General features: G+C 42.4%; 1 protein-coding gene across 1 annotated transcript in view; it reads right to left on the minus strand.

Moving 5' to 3' along the window:
• Window positions 1-3484: 3484 nt before the first annotated feature.
• The window catches only part of LOC110520038 (cadherin-13), a 603183-nt gene continuing 586984 nt past the window's right edge, over window positions 3485-19683 (minus strand). Inside the window, exons 12-14 of the mRNA XM_090218153.1 lie at window positions 19007-19237; window positions 15048-15266; window positions 3485-5587 (exon numbers count right to left, since the gene is read on the minus strand). Of these exons, the coding sequence (XP_090074279.1) occupies window positions 5580-5587; window positions 15048-15266; window positions 19007-19237 (458 nt within the window). The 3' untranslated portion in view covers window positions 3485-5579. The remainder of the gene's footprint in view (window positions 5588-15047; window positions 15267-19006; window positions 19238-19683) is intronic.

The following is a 19683-nucleotide window of genomic DNA, read 5'->3' on the forward strand; positions in this document are numbered from 1 at the left end:
GCGCCGTACAAAACTGGCGATAGATTTTCGAGCTAAAGGATAGCTGATGACCACAAACCGTGGTTAGCTGAATACTAACGATTAGCCAGTAAAGAAGCTAACTAGCTTCTGGCTAGCTTCTGATTAGCTTCTGGTTAGCTTCAGGCTAGCTTCTGGCTAGCTTCTGGATTAGCTTCTGAATAGCTTCTATCTAGCTTCTGGCTAGCTTCTGACTAGCTTCTGATTAGCTTCTAGTTAGCTTCTATGGAGGATTACAGATTTGAGGTAAATGATACTTTCTTTTTTTAAATATAAATTGGTGAGGCGGGTTGCAGGAGAGTGTTTTGAAGATGAGTAATGGAAAATAAAAAAAATATATAAAAGGTATGTGAAGAAAGTTGGAAATATATATATATACGGGACATGACAAGACGAGGACAAAAGACGTCTGACTGCTATGCCATCTTGGTGACAATGTTATATATATATATACAGTGCCTTGCGAAAGTATTCGGCCCCCTTGAACTTTGCGACCTTTTGCCACATTTCAGTTTTCAAACATAAAGATATAAAACTGTATTTTTTTGTGAAGAATCAACAACAAGTGGGACACAATCATGAAGTGGAACGACATTTATTGGATATTTCAAACTTTTTTAACAAATCAAAAACTGAAAAATTGGGCGTGCAAAATTATTCAGCCCCTTTACTTTCAGTGCAGCAAACTCTCCAGAAGTTCAGTGAGGATCTCTGAATGATCCAATGTTGACCTAAATGACTAATGATGATAAATACAATCCACCTGTGTGTAATCAAGTCTCCGTATAAATGCACCTGCACTGTGATAGTCTCAGAGGTCCATTAAAAGCGCAGAGAGCATCATGAAGAACAAGGAACACACCAGGCAGGTCCGAGATACTGTTGTGAAGAAGTTTAAAGCCGGATTTGGATACAAAAATATTTCCCAAGCTTTAAACATCCCAAGGAGCACTGTGCAAGCGATAATATTGAAATGGAAGGAGTATCAGACCACTGCAAATCTACCAAGACCTGGCCGTCCCTCTAAACTTTCAGCTCATACAAGGAGAAGACTGATCAGAGATGCAGCCAAGAGGCCCATGATCACTCTGGATGAACTGCAGAGATCTACAGCTGAGGTGGGAGACTCTGTCCATAGGACAACAATCAGTCCTATATTGCACAAATCTGGCCTTTATGGAAGAGTGGCAAGAAGAAAGCCATTTCTTAAAGATATCCATAAAAAGTGTTGTTTAAAGTTTGCCACAAGACACCTGGGAGACACACCAAACATGTGGAAGAAGGTGCTCTGGTCAGATGAAACCAAAATTGAACTTTTTGGCAACAATGCAAAACGTTATGTTTGGCGTAAAAGCAACACAGCTGAACACACCATCCCCACTGTCAAACATGGTGGTGGCAGCAGGGAAGATGGTTAAAGATGGTTAAAATTGATGGGAAGATGGATGGAGCCAAATACAGGACCATTCTGGAAGAAAACCTGATGGAGTCTGCAAAAGACCTGAGACTGGGACGGAGATTTGTCTTCCAACAAGACAATGATCCAAAACATAAAACAAAATCTACAATGGAATGGTTCAAAAATAAACATATCCAGGTGTTAGAATGGCCAAGTCAAAGTCCAGACCTGAATCCAATCAAGAATCTGTGGAAAGAACTGAAAACTGCTGTTCACAAATGCTCTCCATCCAACCTCACTGAGCTCGAGCTGTTTTGCAAGGAGGAATGGGAAAAAATGTCAGTCTCTCGATGTGCAAAACTGATAGAGACATACCCCAAGCGACTTACAGCTGTAATCGCAGCAAAAGGTGGCGCTACAAAGTATTAACTTAAGGGGGCTGAATAATTTTGCACGCCCAATTTTTCAGTTTTTGATTTATTAAAAAAGTTTGAAATATCCAATATATGTCGTTCCACTTCATGATTGTGTCCCACTTGTTGTTGATTCTTCACAAAAAAATACAGTTTTATATCTTTATGTTTGAAGCCTGAAATGTGGCAAAAGGTCGCAAAGTTCAAGGGGGCCGAATACTTTCGCAAGGCACTGTATTCGATAATTAGGACCGATTGGAGTAATGGCTACCTCTGTATTTTACGAGAGAATCTCTCTCGGAGCCACCATGTGACCACTTACGCAATGTAGCCGCCTACGGCTATTCTTCAACATAAATGCGTAAAACTATGTCACAATGCTGTAGACACCTTGGGGAATACGTAGAAAGTGTAAGCTGGTTGATAGGGCATTCACAGCTCAATAGGGACTCATTTGAAAGCAGCGCTTTCAAAATATGGGGCACTTCTGCATTGGATTTTTCTCAGGCTTTCGCCTGCAACATCAGTTCTGTTATACTCACAGACAATATATTTACAGTTTTGGAAACATTAGAGTGTTTTCTATCCAAAGCTGTCAATTATATGCATGTTCTAGCATCTTGTCCTGACAAAATATTTTGTTTAAAACGGGAACGTTTTTCTTCCAAAAATGAAAATACTGCCCCTAGAGTCGCAACAGGTTTTACGTTTTCATGTACCGAATAAAAATCTAAAGTGTAATGTGTATCCATTGTATTTTCAACTTTTCTACTGATAGTTTTGTCACAAAAACTAAATAGTAAATGTGCCTACTCTGGTCTTGGCACGTGTGCTCGAGCCAACAGCTCGCAGATACTGTAAGGTAGGCTGTGTAAGTAGGCTAGTCTACATGATGGGACTATTATGGATAAGAGCAGAATATTTTGATTTGATCGATCATCATGTCACCAGAATCAGACCCTCAAAATGTACTGCATCAAGATCACCATGCACTTTTATTACCCTGTGAAGTTCATCTTAAGTTATTTCATCTGTAGCCTAATAAATTACTGACCAGGCACGCAAGGCACATGCCCAGGGTCTCTGACCTCATGTGAGCCGCCATTGATTTTTTTAGTCATTCTCACACAGATAGCATATGTACATGGCATAAGTCATGGCAAAATGTTAAGAATTGCAGGAAATTATCTTGAAAACTTCGCCCATTGATTCTGTTAGTCACTCTCACACAGATATCATATGAACATCTTCACATTTGCAGGAAATTAGCTTTAAAACAGCTAAATGTTCTCTCCATCACATGGCAAAATATGTAGAATTGCAGGAAACTAGCTTTAAAATGGCAAGGTTCTCTCTCCTCCCCATGGCAAAATGAGTAGAATTGCATGAAATACATTTAAAAAATGCAAAATGTTTACTCTGCCCATGGAAAAATGTGTAGAATTGCAGAGAATTTGCTTAAAAGCTACATGTTTTTCTATGGGGCGACCTCCAACGGGCCCAGAAACTATATCTAAAAAAAATGTGGTTTCTGGGCCCGTTAGTGAGTGACCTTGAGTCTCCATTTTGCTGGCAAAACCAGTTGGCAAACACACTTACTAGCCCTGTAAGTCAATCAATGGGGCTCACACAAACAATAACATGTATAGTGATGGGAATTACAGTAACAGCTTTATTAAATTAGTGCAAAAGACAGACATAACTCATTCAAAATATCATATTTTTCTTTGCTTTATCATGAATCATGGGGTCTTCCACACGAACCATACACACTTTTTTTTTACGAGCGCAAAAAACAAACCACCAATTCAATAGCTTTCCTTGACCTCTTTGTGTGACTCGGGTGGGTGGGTGGGGGGGGGGGGGTTCTAGTGGTAGTGAAACAAGATCATGTAACACAAGGCAGACAGATTACCAATCTTCAAAGCAAATGAAAACTCCAGATCGGGGGTTGGAACCGGTTCAGGTTTCAAGGAACAGAATCAGAACAGGGAACGAAAGTGATCTATACTGTTCCGGAACAGAGCCGTAATTTGAAAAGCATGAGAACCAGTTAAACGTTCCTTTACATTCCGGGCATTTTTTCCGTATAAATGCAACAAAGCGCCTATGCAAAGCCCTCACTCTGTCACTCAGAAACGTATTCCAGCATCTCCCTGCCAGCTGAACATATTTGCCAGCTGAAAATCTTTGCCAGTGTGTGCGCAGGCTACCTGCCCCTCCCACTACTGTAGCCTACTGACATTATAAGCATGATTCAGAAATTAGAGAGGGATTTTAAATTAGAAAAGAAGCAATTCACTTTTTCAATGCTAGTTAAGGATGCAATATTTATCACGTTTCACATTGTATTTATTAACTACAAAAGGTATGGTTTTTAATTCTGGTAGCTAGCTCTGGTCCAACGTTAAGTCCACTCTCTAAAGTTCCTCCATTGAAGCCGATCCCTAGCAGGTATAATTCTGTGGGCCTAATCCAGATAATGCGTGTCATATCAAGATGCTCAACGCTTCAAGCCACATTGTTACCATCGGAGAGTGCCGACCACTCAGCAAGACCGTGAGGTTCAACGTCCTCAAGGTCACAAAGGCCGCAGGAGCCAAGAAGCAGCCACAAAATTTCTGTCGCTTCTCACGAATAGCAAGCTGCTCTATACGCCCTGATTGGTGAAGTAATTTAACGTTGAGCTGAATGCAAAAAAAATAATCAGAAAAGGAACAATATAAATTGTTACTTTTTTGGGGTTTGAACTGGTACAGAACTTTATTTTGCTGGTCGGAACAGTGGAATTGGACAACAACAAAAAATGGTTCTGTTCCGAATGAAACGATTGAACAATCATTTATTTTGGTTCCAACCCCAAAAATTGATTTACATAAAAAATAGGAAACACATCGATAGCATTAGAAATAGTCCACAAAAAGGTTTCAGTTTTTTTTTCTGTAAGGGTAATTGAAGAGCCTTCAGTCCAAGTACATAGGTTAATTAATATATTTGTACAATGGTAAAAAATAAAATATATATAGTGTACTTTTTTAAAAGTTTAACACCATTACTATAAAGATATTGTTTTCCACTCCATGACAACTAATGCAATAGAAACAAAATAAATCAAAAAAGACTCCAGAAACTTCTGACTTGAGAAGGCTTATGGCTACCATCTTGCCCACAGAGACCACAACCACTGCAGACAAAAACTGGCTTTTGTCTCTCATTACAGTAGGAAACAAGATAAAATAAAGTAATACATCAAAAAGTAAATGCTTTTCCCCATCCAGTATCCAGTAGCTCAGACTATGCAGTGTTTCCTTTCCCAGAAAAAGAGTCCATTTAGGCGGTGGTGTCCATGACAACACAGCGATGGAGGGAGAAGACAGGCGGGCAAGGAGTGGGAGAGGGACGGGCAAGGGAGAAGACCAGGGGCAACGACAACTGTTCAGGTGAGGGGGAACAGAGCTAGGGGCGGTAATGGACATAGAGACGGGTGAGGTAGAGATGAATGGGGGGTGGGGGGGGGGGGTAACTAAAACCTGGTGGGGAGCCTGGGGCCACGGATGGGTGAGATATCATTGGGACACCCAAGAAGCTCAGTACCACAGAGGTTCATTCTCAACTGTATTTTTTAAATTGTTTGCTAGTTGTTGTCGTTATGGTGAGAGGTCTTCTCTTTCCTTAGGCTTGGTCACGTAGGGGAGATATGTTGTTTCTCTTCAGTGTTGCATGTAGACTACAGTAGATTTCAGCAAAATTTACAGGCCTGAAAGGAGAGAATAGAAAAAGGAGAAGAGACAGGAAGAGAAAGATTAACAGATAGTTAAGGGTATCTTCAACATAGATCAGTTGCAATCAAATACACAAGACAGGTGATAGGCATCAATACATTAAAGATTCAGGATGGAGAGGACATAGAAGATTGAACAACTCATTCTTGGTTCTAGATTTAGACAGAATTTAGAAACGCAATGATCTGTCTTTTTAGCTAGACATGGAAACATCCCTGGGCTTGACAATGACATGTCCTCCTCTGTCATGTCCCAGTTGAATGGGACAATATATATGTATTTTCTATAGTTGTAATGTATCACACACTTCCAAAAACCAGCCGAAAAAAACATGTATCGCAGCCTGTTACCTTTATATCTACACAGGGTCATATATGAAGAGTTACATACAAGTAGAGTAGGAAAGGTATCATACATATCTTACAGTGATATAAATCAGATTACAGCATGATAACTTTTAATACACAGGCTGTTACAGATAGTGCTACCAGTATATACTGTACCTTTCCTCACACACAGACACACATACACACCGCAATATGAAATGTGAGATGTTATCAATCCATCTGCCTATCTCTCTCTGCCATCCCTCTCCTCTGGACTAGTCTCCTTCCCTCTATGCTGTCACCGCAGACTGTACTCAGAACTCTCTCCATATCTGTTTCTCTCTCTCTCTTTCTCTGTTTCTCCATTATGACATATACTGTAGCCACTGTATGAGTGTGGTTGTTTTTCAGCCCTGTCTGGAAGAGAAAGAACAGACCCTTCAGGACCATAGGACTGATCCTGCCTGAGCTCACGACTCCAAGTGTATGTGTCGTTCCTGTTGAAAGTGGAGACACGCTCTCGCTCTGCCGCAGAGCAGCTGGGTTGCTCAAGGTCTATATGCTACACAGATCTGCTATGTGAATGGGGAGACATTAAAAAGGCAATATCTTTAGCCCATAGAAGAGGCATTTTATATCTGATACACAGAAAGATATAACATTTCCTGACTTTTACTGAAGACCTGTGAGTCCTGAGCTGTCAGTCCAAGAACAAACGCAGCGTACGTTTTTATGTTTATGTAGGTTTTCCTTTCGAGATCTACTAGTAAAATTCATGCAGTGTAGAAGAAGTTCATAAGAAGTATCAAGTATATATATATTTACATGATCACACTACTGTTACTTTCCTTGTTAAATTGAGCATATGGCACATTTAGTCCGCTTGATATGTATTCTGACTGCAGCTACAGCTGTCTACAGCATCCTTTTCTTTGTTTAAGATTTTCAGGGTTGATTTAAGACTTTTCTGTTTTATTTTACGTGATATCTGTCTCTCTTTTTCTGTCTGTCTTTCCTCCTCTGTCTCACGTAAGATTAGAGTAGTTTTGAGAAATGTGAAATGTAATTTTGCGAGACATTTTGAAATGAATTGACCCGTAGACTTAACATTTTTAGGAGCGATCAAAGTGTGCCTGATTCAATGGGGGGGAATATCTAATGGGAGGTACTATTGATTTTTTTTATTCTCAGTTGTTGTTTTCCACTGGCCCTCTTTTCTATTGTGTAGGTGTAAGGGATTCTGAAAAGGAAATCTAAATTGAACAACACTCTGGAGCTGCGTGAGATAAGTTTTGAAAATGTAATGAGACTTTGGGAACTTTTATTCATGCATGCAGGCCTTGAAACATACCAATTGTTCCCCCTCTGGCTAAAAACTCATGGCCTGAAACATGAAAATACACGGGTAGATCAATTCACCTCAGCTCTCACACGGAGGCAATGAAGTCCAGCAAAGAGTGGATAAAAGAGACCCTTCCTTCCCTCACTCCCACCCACCTGAGTGAGAATGGGGAAGGAAATGTGACCATCACACCTGCTGTACCTGGAGAGGCTGAGACGAGGAGGGAATGACGGAGAAAGAAAGAGAGAGAGACGGGAGGAGATGGAGAGAGAGGGAGAAAGGGACAGAGGAGGAGGAGGCAGAGAGGGATAAAGGGAGACAGAGGGCTGTTTGATCTAATCACCATCACCTTAATTGGGTGAAAGTGCTTCTGGCAGCAGTCAGCTGGAGTTGAGGCAAATGTGATAGCTCACAGGAGGGCTGCCCTCGTAATCTCCAGTCCAGCAGAATTACCATCCTCCCTGCCTGCCTGTGGATTTACCCTGCTCCCCTCCATCTTCATCTCATTCTCAATGTCAATATATCAAGAGACAAGTCTCACAGCATATGGTTAGCCATATCCAATATCTGCTACATTTCTGAAGAGAAGGAGGAATGCAAAGTTTGCCTTTTGAACATGTAATCATATAGCAGCAACCCTCACTGTCACTCTTTGCTTCCCATTATGGCATCAACGAGAGTAGTTCTGACAAAACTAGAACCAACTCAAATAAAACATTTGATAGCATGAAAAGAAAATCAGTGCTCTTCAAATGATTCTTTGCCAAACATGAAATAGTTCTCAAAGAGCCATCATCCAGTAATACAGGCATGACTAGACTAGACACAGTATAAACATGACATTGGAGAACAATTTCAGGGTAAGAGGGTAAGAGGGTGAGAGTTTATCAGCCAGGTAATGTCATGCCTATTAAATTAGAACAAAGGGATTAAAAGAGGAATAAGAACGTTGCCAAGGAGGAGGAGGATCCTATTTCTCCTTCTCCTAAATAATCTGCTCCTGTAACTGAGTGGATTAGAGCCGAGAGAGTGGCTGTTTGGGCAGGAAAGTGGATTTAAACATCACTGTGAAGGAATTGTTGTTGGCAGACTAAGGCAGGGAGTCTGCCTGGGTATATTCCCTTATTTGTGGATGAATTGCATTTTCTCTCTGAGATTCGTCAGCCAGTCTTTTATCAGATCTCTAGCTGCTTATAAAATCCCACAGAGCTCATCTCGGCCTCAGACAAACACTAACAACAATACACCCACACAGGGAATACGTGTCAAATATCCCCTAAAGAGCCTCATCAACCTTTAACTGATAGCTAATAACAGGGGCATCATTGTGAATGTGTCCCAATGCAGTCAACATTATACTGCTAAAGCACAACATTCAGCATCTCTGTTAGATTGGAAAACAGGCCATGTTGGACTGTGGTGCTGGGCTGGTGATGTTGCATAGACTGCATAGAGGAGATTGCAGGAGGTTGACTGAGCCTTGAGACAGCCCAATGGGAGTGGGAGAGGAAATGTCAACTTGTTTAATACTGCAGCCGCTCGTTCACCCATGCCTTTCACGTTATCACCTCCGCTCACATGTGTTTTCCTCATAAGCTTAATACTTAAAAACCTATTCATCTTAAAAAGCCAGTGGTGCCCACAGCGCTCATGCGAAAAATGACTATATATTTACATGCTCCTGTCCATCCAACAGCCCCAACATCACATGATGCTAGACTTCCATTTTAGACCTGACAGAACCTGCTGGAGAGAGATAATACATACACACTGTCTTTCTGTCAGGCCATTCACTGACAGAGAGATAGGGGGCACTGTGGTCATCTCTGCCACACTCGCAAATTGGGTTTCCAATCTTACTTAGAGCATTTCTCAACAAAATAGTTATACTACATTTATTAAAATGCTACTAACAATGGCCCTTATTTTGTTATTACATTGCAAACAGTAAGCACCATCCAGAGAATTTGATCCACAACACAAGAACATACAAAACATACACCAGCTACATCTATGTGTTCTTTGACATATGAAATCCACTATAAGCCCAGTTAGACTCTGTTGTCTGAGTTAAAGCAGCATAAATACAAGTGGTATTTGGTGTCTAATGAGTTACGGGTCTGTGGTAAAGTCCTGCTACACGTCGATCACACTGTAGAGGCTCACACATCAACAGGGACGGACTAAGCTCCTGGATTCAGCCAGGGATTTAGCAGCAGTAAATGCTACAGTAGAATATCTGTGTTCTCTCAACACCGGCTCTGTCCCAGAGGCTTACATACATCATTTAAGAGTGTGTAAAAGTAACACCACCGGAGTTCTTTATCCTTGAAAAGGATCAGGAGGGTACATGTGGACATGGATTTTTTTCTGTGGGGCTGGGCAGAGAGACAGTCACTTTGGAGCCTGCTGCCCAGTGAGGAATATTGATGGAGCAGCGTCTCTCCTTAGGTTGAGTGCAGTCCTCTCTGGTTGACTTACAGCAACCTCCACCACCCACTCAGTGTTTAAGAGCTTTCCTTCTTGAATTACACATAGCCTGCTATAGAAGGCCTGCAGAGAGTCACAATGTTAATGTATATGCAGAAAGTACATGTGCACATGTTCTGAAAGTGTGTCTTTACAATGTGTCTGTCTATGTGAAGGTACATGTACGTACATAAGGATGGGAGAGAGTGGGTGTTTGACAGAAGTCCCATACCGTATGAAATTGTGTGTGTACGTGCGTGTGTATGACTTGTGTCTAATCTCCTCACACCTTTCTCCTCTCTATCTGTCCCTGAGTGGTTGAGCCTGGGTCAGGCTGATGTGCCCTGACAAAAGTAATCTCTCTGTGTGTGTGTATCGCTGTACTGACTCTGATACAGAGGGGACCTCTGTGGCCCAGCTCTCTTCTCTCACCAGCTCCCACTGGGCACACAGACAAAGATTGCCTCCCTCTATATATCACTACCTGTCTCTCCATGCTGCACGGCTCAGCTGAATAATATGCTGCAGTGCCTGCTGCTGAGGCCTTACTGTCTGCAGCTCTACATAACACACCCCATTCAGCTATGGTGTTGACCAATGAAAGGACATGCTTGGAGTCCTAGCTGAGGTACATGGTTGGTTAATAAATGCCAGAGTCTATCAGTATAGTATGGTGTGTCATAATGAATGCCAGAGTATCAGTACAGTATGGTGTGTCTTAACGAATGCCAGATCAAAGGAGGAGCATTTCACAATCCACACTGCCACCCAATTAACATTCACTGTGCACATACACAGACTGATTTCCACAGGGACCACTGATAACAAAGCACTGCTCATCTAGCATATAGAACACACACAGAGACAGAGAGAGAGAGACAGAGATACAGAGACAGAGACAGAGACAGAGAGAGAGGCTGCTTGGTATGATCAGAACTGTGGGTGTCTTAGGCTCAACACTCTAGAGAAACAGAATGAAAAGTAGACAGACAGAGAGAGGACAGATGGATAGATACATACCCAAAGGGAGTGTGACTGAGATATGGAGAGAAAATGAAGAGATGAAGAAAAGAGATAGTGATTGTAAACCAGGGATGGCTGGAGGTTGAGAGATAGATAGAGACAGAGAGTAATGAGTGATAAAGAAGAAGAAAAACAGAGAGAGAAGGGGAAGTGAGAGCGAGAGGGAGAGATATGAGGGACAGAGAGAGAAAGAGAGATGTGAGGTAGAGAGAGGGAATCAGTGGCTGCTTGGTATGATCAGAAATGTGGGTGTCTTAGGCTCAACACTCTCAATGGCTCCACTGTGTGTTGAATTACAGATTACCCCGACGCCTCCCTCCTCTGGCTCCTCTCCTGCCGAACACTGCACAGAACTCAGCCATAACACCAGCTCAGCCCCAATCCCCCTCTGAACACAGGATAGGCATCTATATAGACTGGCTGTTAGATCTCCTTCATTATGCCTCCCATTCCCAATCGAGGGGTAAATTATACATTTAATCACTAATGGTGTAAATGAGATATACAGCTTGAGCTCCCAACAGGAGTCCCTGGGAAGCTCCTGGCTGTAACAGGGGATGCCAGACTAACGGTGGGGGAGACACAGAAACATCATAAAAAAAGGGAGAGATGCTGGGAACACGCCTAAAAGTAGCTGCGAAGATGTTTGAGATTTAATGAATGCGTATACTACCCAGGGCATGTCGATAAGAGAGGAATGTGGAGTCTGGATATAACTGCTCTTGTTTACTTCTATGGTTTAGTAGTTTAAGAACATTGTGGACTCTATTTTAACAAACCTAATGCAATGGTAAAACCTAATGCAACGGTCAATCTAAGTGCTAGGGGGGTAGTGCTATAAGTTCGAGGGTGTGTCAGAAATATTTTAGCTATTTTCATAAGCACAGTTATTGGCGCAGATGCTGGTATTTGCTTGAAAGGGCTGGGTTTTGATGAATAAACAAGTTGTGGGTGTGTCGAGGCTTGGCCCATGACCGGCCAATCAGAACGTGCTCCATGGCTAAATATGTGGTTGCTTCAAGTTCTGTATTTATTGTCTTTAATGTATTGCCTTGGAATAAACTCCAATTCCAATGTTTCATTTCATTTATTTGAGTAGGGACAGATGCAATAACGTTGACACATTGCAATATACAACATTAAGATGCATTTGCATCATAACGTTAGCTTGCGCTAATTTACGGTGCCCGTCCCTAGATAGACAGTAATATAACAAGAACATTCAGAAAAGAAACACAAACAAAGAAAGAAAATACTAAATAAATAAAGACATATTCATAGAAGTACATACTGTATACATACATTTATATACAGTACATACACGCACACATGCATATACATAAACAACAACAAACAAAAACAGCAAAAAATACATACTAAACATACAGTTTCACAAACACAGACCCAAACCAAGCCAACCCACGTCTTAAAAACCCAAGCCGATGGAGAATAGTCTTTGCCCTCTAGTCCAGAACCTGTCATTATTTGTTTCCAGAAACTGTTTTAGGAGGTCTATACATGAATTTTACTTTATGTTTAAACTCACTGAGAGTTTGCCAATTCTTAATGTCATCTGGAAGCAAGTTCCAGAGTCTAACTCTTTTCACACAGATTGTTGACTGAGCAATAGGTAGAGAAGGACTAGAGTTACTGTATACTCACAGAGTAGGGACAGCAGGACTAGAGTTACTGTATACTCACAGAGTAGGGACAGCAGGACTAGAGTTACTGTATACTCACAGAGTAGGGACAGCAGGACTATAGTTACTGTATACTCACAGAGTAGGTAGAGAAGGACAAGAGTTACTGTATACTCACAGAGTAGGGACAGCAGGACTAGAGTTACTGTATACTCACAGAGTAGGGAGAGCAGGACTATAGTTACTATATATTCACAGAGTAGGGAGAGCAGGACTAGAGTTACTATATACTCACAGAGAAGGTAGAGCAGGACTAGAGTTACTATATACTCACAGAGTAGGGAGAGCAGGACTATAGTTACTATATACTCACAGAGTAGGGAAAGCAGGCCAAGAGTTACTATATACTCACAGAGTAGGGAGAGCAGGACTAGAGTTACTATATATTTACAGAGTAGGGAGAGCAGGACTAGAGTTACTATATACTCACAGAGTAGGGAAAGCAGGACTAGAGTTACTATATACTCACAGAGAAGGTAGAGCAGGACTAGAGTTACTATATACTCACAGAGTAGGGAAAGCAGGCCTAGAGTTACTATATACTCACAGAGAAGGTAGAGCAGGGCTAGAGTTACTATATACTCACAGGGTAGGGAGAGCAGGCCTAGAGTTACTATATACTCACAGAGTAGGGAGAGCAGGCCTAGAGTTACTATATACTCACAGAGAAGGTAGAGCAGGACTAGAGTTACTGTATACTCACAGAGTAGGGACAGCAGGACTAGAGTTACTGTATACTCACAGAGTAGGCACAGCAGGACTATAGTTACTGTATACTCACAGAGTAGGTAGAGAAGGACAATAGTTACTGTATACTCACAGAGTAGGGACAGCAGGACTAGAGTTACTGTATACTCACAGAGTAGGGAGAGCAGGACTATAGTTACTATATACTCACAGAGTAGGGAGAGCAGGACTAGAGTTACTATATACTCACAGAGTAGGGACAGCAGGACTAGAGTTACTATATACTCACAGAGAAGGTAGAGCAGGACTAGAGTTACTATATACTCACAGAGTAGGGAGAGCAGGACTAGAGTTACTATATACTCACAGAGTAGGGAAAGCAGGCCAAGAGTTACTATATACTCACAGAGAAGGTAGAGCAGGGCTAGAGTTACTATATACTCACAGAGTAGGGAGAGCAGGCCTAGAGTTACTATATACTCACAGAGTAGGGAGAGCAGGCCTAGAGTTACTATATACTCACAGAGTAGGGACAGCAGGACTAGAGTTACTATATACTCACAGAGAAGGTAGAGCAGGACTAGAGTTACTATATACTCACAGAGTAGGGAGAGCAGGACTAGAGTTACTATATACTCACAGAGTAGGGAAAGCAGGACTAGAGTTACTATATACTCACAGAGAAGGTAGAGCAGGACTAGAGTTACTATATACTCACAGAGTAGGGAAAGCAGGCCTAGAGTTACTATATACTCACAGAGAAGGTAGAGCAGGGCTAGAGTTACTATATACTCACAGGGTAGGGAGAGCAGGCCTAGAGTTACTATATACTCACAGAGTAGGGAGAGCAGGCCTAGAGTTACTATATACTCACAGAGAAGGTAGAGCAGGACTAGAGTTACTGTATACTCACAGAGTAGGGACAGCAGGACTAGAGTTACTGTATACTCACAGAGTAGGGACAGCAGGACTATAGTTACTGTATACTCACAGAGTAGGTAGAGAAGGACAAGAGTTACTGTATACTCACAGAGTTGGGACAGCAGGACTAGAGTTACTGTATACTCACAGAGTAGGGAGAGCAGGACTATAGTTACTATATACTCACAGAGTAGGGAGAGCAGGACTAGAGTTACTATATATTCACAGAGTAGGGAGAGCAGGACTAGAGTTACTATATACTCACAGAGTAGGGACAGCAGGACTAGAGTTACTATATACTCACAGAGAAGGTAGAGCAGGACTAGAGTTACTATATACTCACAGAGTAGGGAGAGCAGGACTAGAGTTACTATATACTCACAGAGTAGGGAAAGCAGGCCAAGAGTTACTATATACTCACAGAGAAGGTAGAGCAGGGCTAGAGTTACTATATACTCACAGAGTAGGGAGAGCAGGCCTAGAGTTACTATATACTCACAGAGTAGGGAGAGCAGGCCTAGAGTTACTATATACTCACAGAGAAGGGAGAGCAGGACTATAGTTACTATATACTCACAGAGTAGGGAGAGCAGGACTAGAGTTACTATATATTCACAGAGTAGGGAGAGCAGGACTAGAGTTACTATATACTCACAGAGTAGGGACAGCAGGACTAGAGTTACTATATACTCACAGAGAAGGTAGAGCAGGACTAGAGTTACTATATACTCACAGAGTAGGGAGAGCAGGACTAGAGTTACTATATACTCACAGAGTAGGGAAAGCAGGCCAAGAGTTACTATATACTCACAGAGAAGGTAGAGCAGGGCTAGAGTTACTATATACTCACAGAGTAGGGAGAGCAGGCCTAGAGTTACTATATACTCACAGAGTAGGGAGAGCAGGCCTAGAGTTACTATATACTCACAGAGAAGGTAGAGCAGGACTAGAGTTACTGTATACTCACAGAGTAGGGAGAGCAGGACTAGTCCCAGCAGCAAGATCAGGTTGGAGCGTACAGAGCCAGCACCACTGCAGTCCATTCTGTTTTTCTTACAGGTGCACACCTGGACCTTGATCTCGGTGCTGTTGGAGAGCGGAGGCAGGCCCGAGTCTGTCACCACCAGAGGAAGCTGGTAGTTGGCCCTCTTCATATTCTGTAGCAGCATGATCTGAGCATGTGTGTCTGAAGCATATACCAGCCAATGAGGTTAACTGACAAGATAATTATGTTTTGATACTTTCATGCTGGATTACATGCCATACTCTACAAACATGGAAATTATACAGGCAACAGATAAATTACTATGAATGCATAAGCATGCACACACTCGGCTTGGGGTCAAAATCCAATGTAATCATACAAAATGTAAAATATCTATTTCATTCTCAGTAAACTGAAAAGTTTAAGCTATTTATTTCAGACATTTATCCAACTGTACATTTTTAATTCAAATCACTTCCTGAATTGACTGTATTCAATTCAATTCACACACACAAATGGTTGTGCATTAATGGATAAATGACAGACCCCTCTAGCATGCTTATAATGATAAGCCTTCTCACATGATATGGGATAAGCGGCAGAATGATGTACCCTGTAATTACCCACTATACCAATATAAAATGCCTGTAGCAGCCTAGTGAGAGTACTGTTCAGTAGATAGCAGCCTAGTGAGTGTACTGTTCTGTAGAAAGCAGCGTAAGGGGTGTACTCTTCTATAGTTAGCAGCCTAGTGAATGTACTGTTCTGTAGGTAGCAGCCAAGAGAGTGTACTGTTCTGTAGGTAGCAGCCTAGTGAGTGCACTGTTCTGTAGGTAGCAGCCTAGAGACTGTACCGTTATGTAGATAGGAGCCTAGTGAGTGTACTGATTTGCAGGTAGCAGCAGAGTGAGTATACTGTTCGGTAGGTAGCAGCCTAGTGACTGTACAGTTTTGTAGATAGCAGCCAAGTGAGTGTTATATTATATAGATAGCAGCCTAGGGAGTGTACTGTTCTGTAGATAGCAGCAAAGTGAGTGTACCATTCTATAGATATCAGCTTAGGGAGTGTACTGTTCTGTAGGTAGCAGTCTAGTGAGTGTACTGTTCTGCAGGTAGCAGTCTAGAAAGTGTTTAGTACCTGCAGATAGCAGCCTAGTGTGTGCCAAAAATAGCCTAGGGAGTGTACTGTTCTGAAGGTAGCAGGCTAGTTAGTGTAATGTTCTGCAGATAGCAGCCTATTGAATGTACTGTTCTGTAGATATCAGCCTAGGGAGTGTACTGTTCTGAAGGTAGCAGGCTAGTTAGTGTAATGTTCTGCAGATAGCAGCCTAGTGAGTGTACTGTTCTGTAGATAGCAGCCTAGTGAGTGTACTGTTCTGTAGGTAGCAGCCAAGAGAGTGTACTGTTCTGTAGGTAGCAGCCTAGTGAGTGTACTGTTCTGTAGGTATCAGCCTAGTGAGTGGACTGTTCTGTAGGTAGCAGCATAGTGAGTGTACTGTTCTGTAGTTAGCAGCCAAGTGAGTGTAATGATCTGCAGGTAGCAGCAGAGTGAGTGTATAGTTCTGTAGATAGCAGCCTAGTGAGTGTATAGTTCTGTAGATAGCAGCCTAGTGAGTGTATAGTTCTGCAGATAGCAGCCTAGTGAGTGCCAATAGCAGCCTAGCAAGTGCACTGTTCTGTAGGTAGCAGCCTAAGTAGTGTACTGTTCTGTAGGAAGCAGCCTAGTGAATATACTGTTATCTAGATAGCAGCCTATTGAATGTACTGTTCTGTAGATATCAGCCTAGGGAGAGTACTGTTCTGTTGGTGACAGCAGATTAGTGAGTGTACAGTTCTGTAGATAGCAGAAACGTGAGTGTACTGTTCGGTAGATAGCAGCCTAGTGAGTGTATCGTTCTGTAGATAGCAGCCTAGTAAGTGTATTGATCTGCAGGTAGCAGCAGAGTGAGTGTACTGTTCTGTAGGTAGCAGCCTAGTGAGTGTACTGTTATGTAGGTAGCAGCCTAGTGAGTGTACTGTTCTGTAGATAGCAGACTAGTGAATATATAGTTATGTAGATAGCAGCCTAGTGAGTGTATAGTTCTGCAGATAGCAGCCTAGTGAGTGCCAATAGCAGCCTAGCAAGTGCACTGTTCTGTAGGTAGCAGCCTAAGGAGTGTACTGTTCTGTAGGAAGCAGCCTAGTGAATATATTGTTATCTAGATAGCAGCCTATTGAATGTACTTTTCTGTAGATATCAGCCTAGGGAGAGTACTGTTCTGTTGGTGCTAGCAGATTAGTGAGTGTACAGTTATGTAGATAGCAGAAACGTGAGTGTACTGTTCGGTAGATAGCAGCCTAGTGAGTGTATCGTTCTGTAGATAGCAGCCTAGTAAGTGTATTGATCTGCAGGTAGCAGCAGAGTGAGTGTACTGTTCTGTAGGTAGCAGCCTAGTGAGAGTACTGTTATGTAGGTAGCAGCCTAGTGAGTGTACTGTTCTGTAGATAGCAGACTAGTGAATATATAGTTATGTAGATAGCAGCCTAGTGAGTGTATAGTTCTGTAGATAGCAGCCTAGTGAGTGCTGATAGTAGCGTAGGGAGTGTACTGTTCTGTAGGTATCAGCCTAGGGAGTGTACTGTTCTGTAGCAAGCAGCCTAGTGAATATACTGTTCTATAGATATCAACCTATTGAATGTATTGTTCTGTAGATATCAGCCTAGGGAGAGTACTGTTCTGTTGTAGACAGCAGATTAGTGAGTGTACAGTTATGTAGATAGCAGCCTAATTAGTGTAATGTTCTGTGGGTAGCAGCCTAGGGAGTGTACTATTCTGTAGGTAGCAGCGTATGGAGTGCCTGTAGCAGCCAAGTGGATGTACTGTTCTGTAGGTAGCAGCCTAGGGAGTGTACTGGTCTGTAGATAGCAGTCTAGGGAGTGTACTGTTCTGTAGATAGCAGCCTAGGGAGTGTACTGTTCTGTAGATAGCAGCCTAGGGAGTGTACTGTTCTGTAGGTAGCAGCCTAGGGAGTGTACTGTTCTGTAGATAGCAGCCTAGTCAGTGTACTGTTCAGTAGTTAGCAGCAAGTGAGTGTACCTGTCTGCAGATAGCAGCCTAGTGAGTGTACTGTTCTGTAGGTGGCAGCCTAGGGATTGTACTGTTCTGTAGGTAGCAGCCTAGTGAGTTTATGATTCTGTAGATAGCAGCCTAGTGAGTGTACTGTTTTGTATTAAGCAGCCTAGTGAGTGTACTGTTCTGTAGTTAGCAGCCTGGGGAGTGTACTGTTCTGTAGGGAGCAGCCTTGGGATTGTACTCTTCTGTAGGTAGCAGCCTAGTGAATGTGCTATTCTTTAGGTAGCAGCCTAGTGAGTGTACTGTTCTGTAGATAGCAGCCTAGTTAGTGTACTGTTCTGTAGATAGCAGCCTTGGGATTGTACTTTTTTGTAGGTAGCAGCCTAGTGAGTTTATAATTCTGTAGATAGCAGCCTAGTGAGTGTACTGTTCTGTAGATAGCAGCCTAGTGAGTGTACTGTTCTGTAGGTAGCAGCCTGGTGAGTGTACTGTTCTGTAGATAGCAGCCTAGTGAATGTACTGTTCTGTAGATAGCAGCCTCGTGAGTGTACTGTTCTGTAGATAGCAGCCTAGTGAGTGTACTGTTCTGTAAGTAGCAGCCTGGTGAGTGTACTGTTCTGTAGATAGCAATCTAGTTAGTGTACTGTTCTGTAGATAGCAGCCTTGGGAGTGTACTGTTCTGTAGGCAGGAGCCTAGTGAGTTTACTGTTCTGTAGATAGCAGCCAAGTTAGTGTACAGTTCTGTAGGTGGAAGTCTAGTGAGTGTTTAGTTCTGTAGATTGCAGCCTAGTAAGTGTACTATTCTGTAGGTAGCAGCCGAGTTAGTGTACTGTTCTGTAGGTAGCAGCCTAGGGAGTGTAATATTCTGTAAGTAACTGTCTGAACTCACTATTGACCCTGGAGACCTTCCATGTGTTCTCCAGCCCAGGCTGCTTCCCCAGCTCGATCTTAAAGGGCCCAGTGTTGGGGTGGATGTCCTTGTCCCGTCCCCCCACTATCACCACACTGTCCCTGGCGTCTTCACACACCCGTACCACAGATGGGTGAACGTAGGGAGCATTGTCATTGTAGTCCTCCAGGTGGATGACCAGAGTGCCAGTTCCAGTGGCTGGTGGGCTACCTGTGAGAAGGACACAATTTACACATGTTAGTAAAACATCAACAACACAGCTATCTCTGTTACAAACACACGGCACTGTTCTGAAAGCCTAGTGTACTGTAACTCTAAACATTTCTCTGGTGTTTTGGGACATTTTTATTTCAGGTTTGCCAAGTCTATCCCCCTGCAATTTCCAAGTATCAGTTTCTTTCCACTTGAATCCAGTCAGGCGGTTCCAACTTCCTCAGATACTAGCTCTGTGGTTCACTTATCTCTTTCCTTTGACTCTGAACTTCATTTAACTTGATAAAGAACTGTACAAAACAAACTGTGTGTCATTTTCAGACCAAAGGAACATGAATCACTTGGATCATGGTTAAACGATAATAGGCTCCAGAGTGGGGCAGCAGTCTAAGGCACTGGATCGCAGTGCTAGAGGCGTCACTACAGACCCTGGTTCCCTCACT

Source organism: Oncorhynchus mykiss, chromosome 1 (genome assembly GCF_057628025.1).
Source record: "Oncorhynchus mykiss isolate SJ-2025 chromosome 1, ASM5762802v1, whole genome shotgun sequence".
Taxonomy (NCBI): Eukaryota; Metazoa; Chordata; class Actinopteri; order Salmoniformes; family Salmonidae; genus Oncorhynchus; species Oncorhynchus mykiss.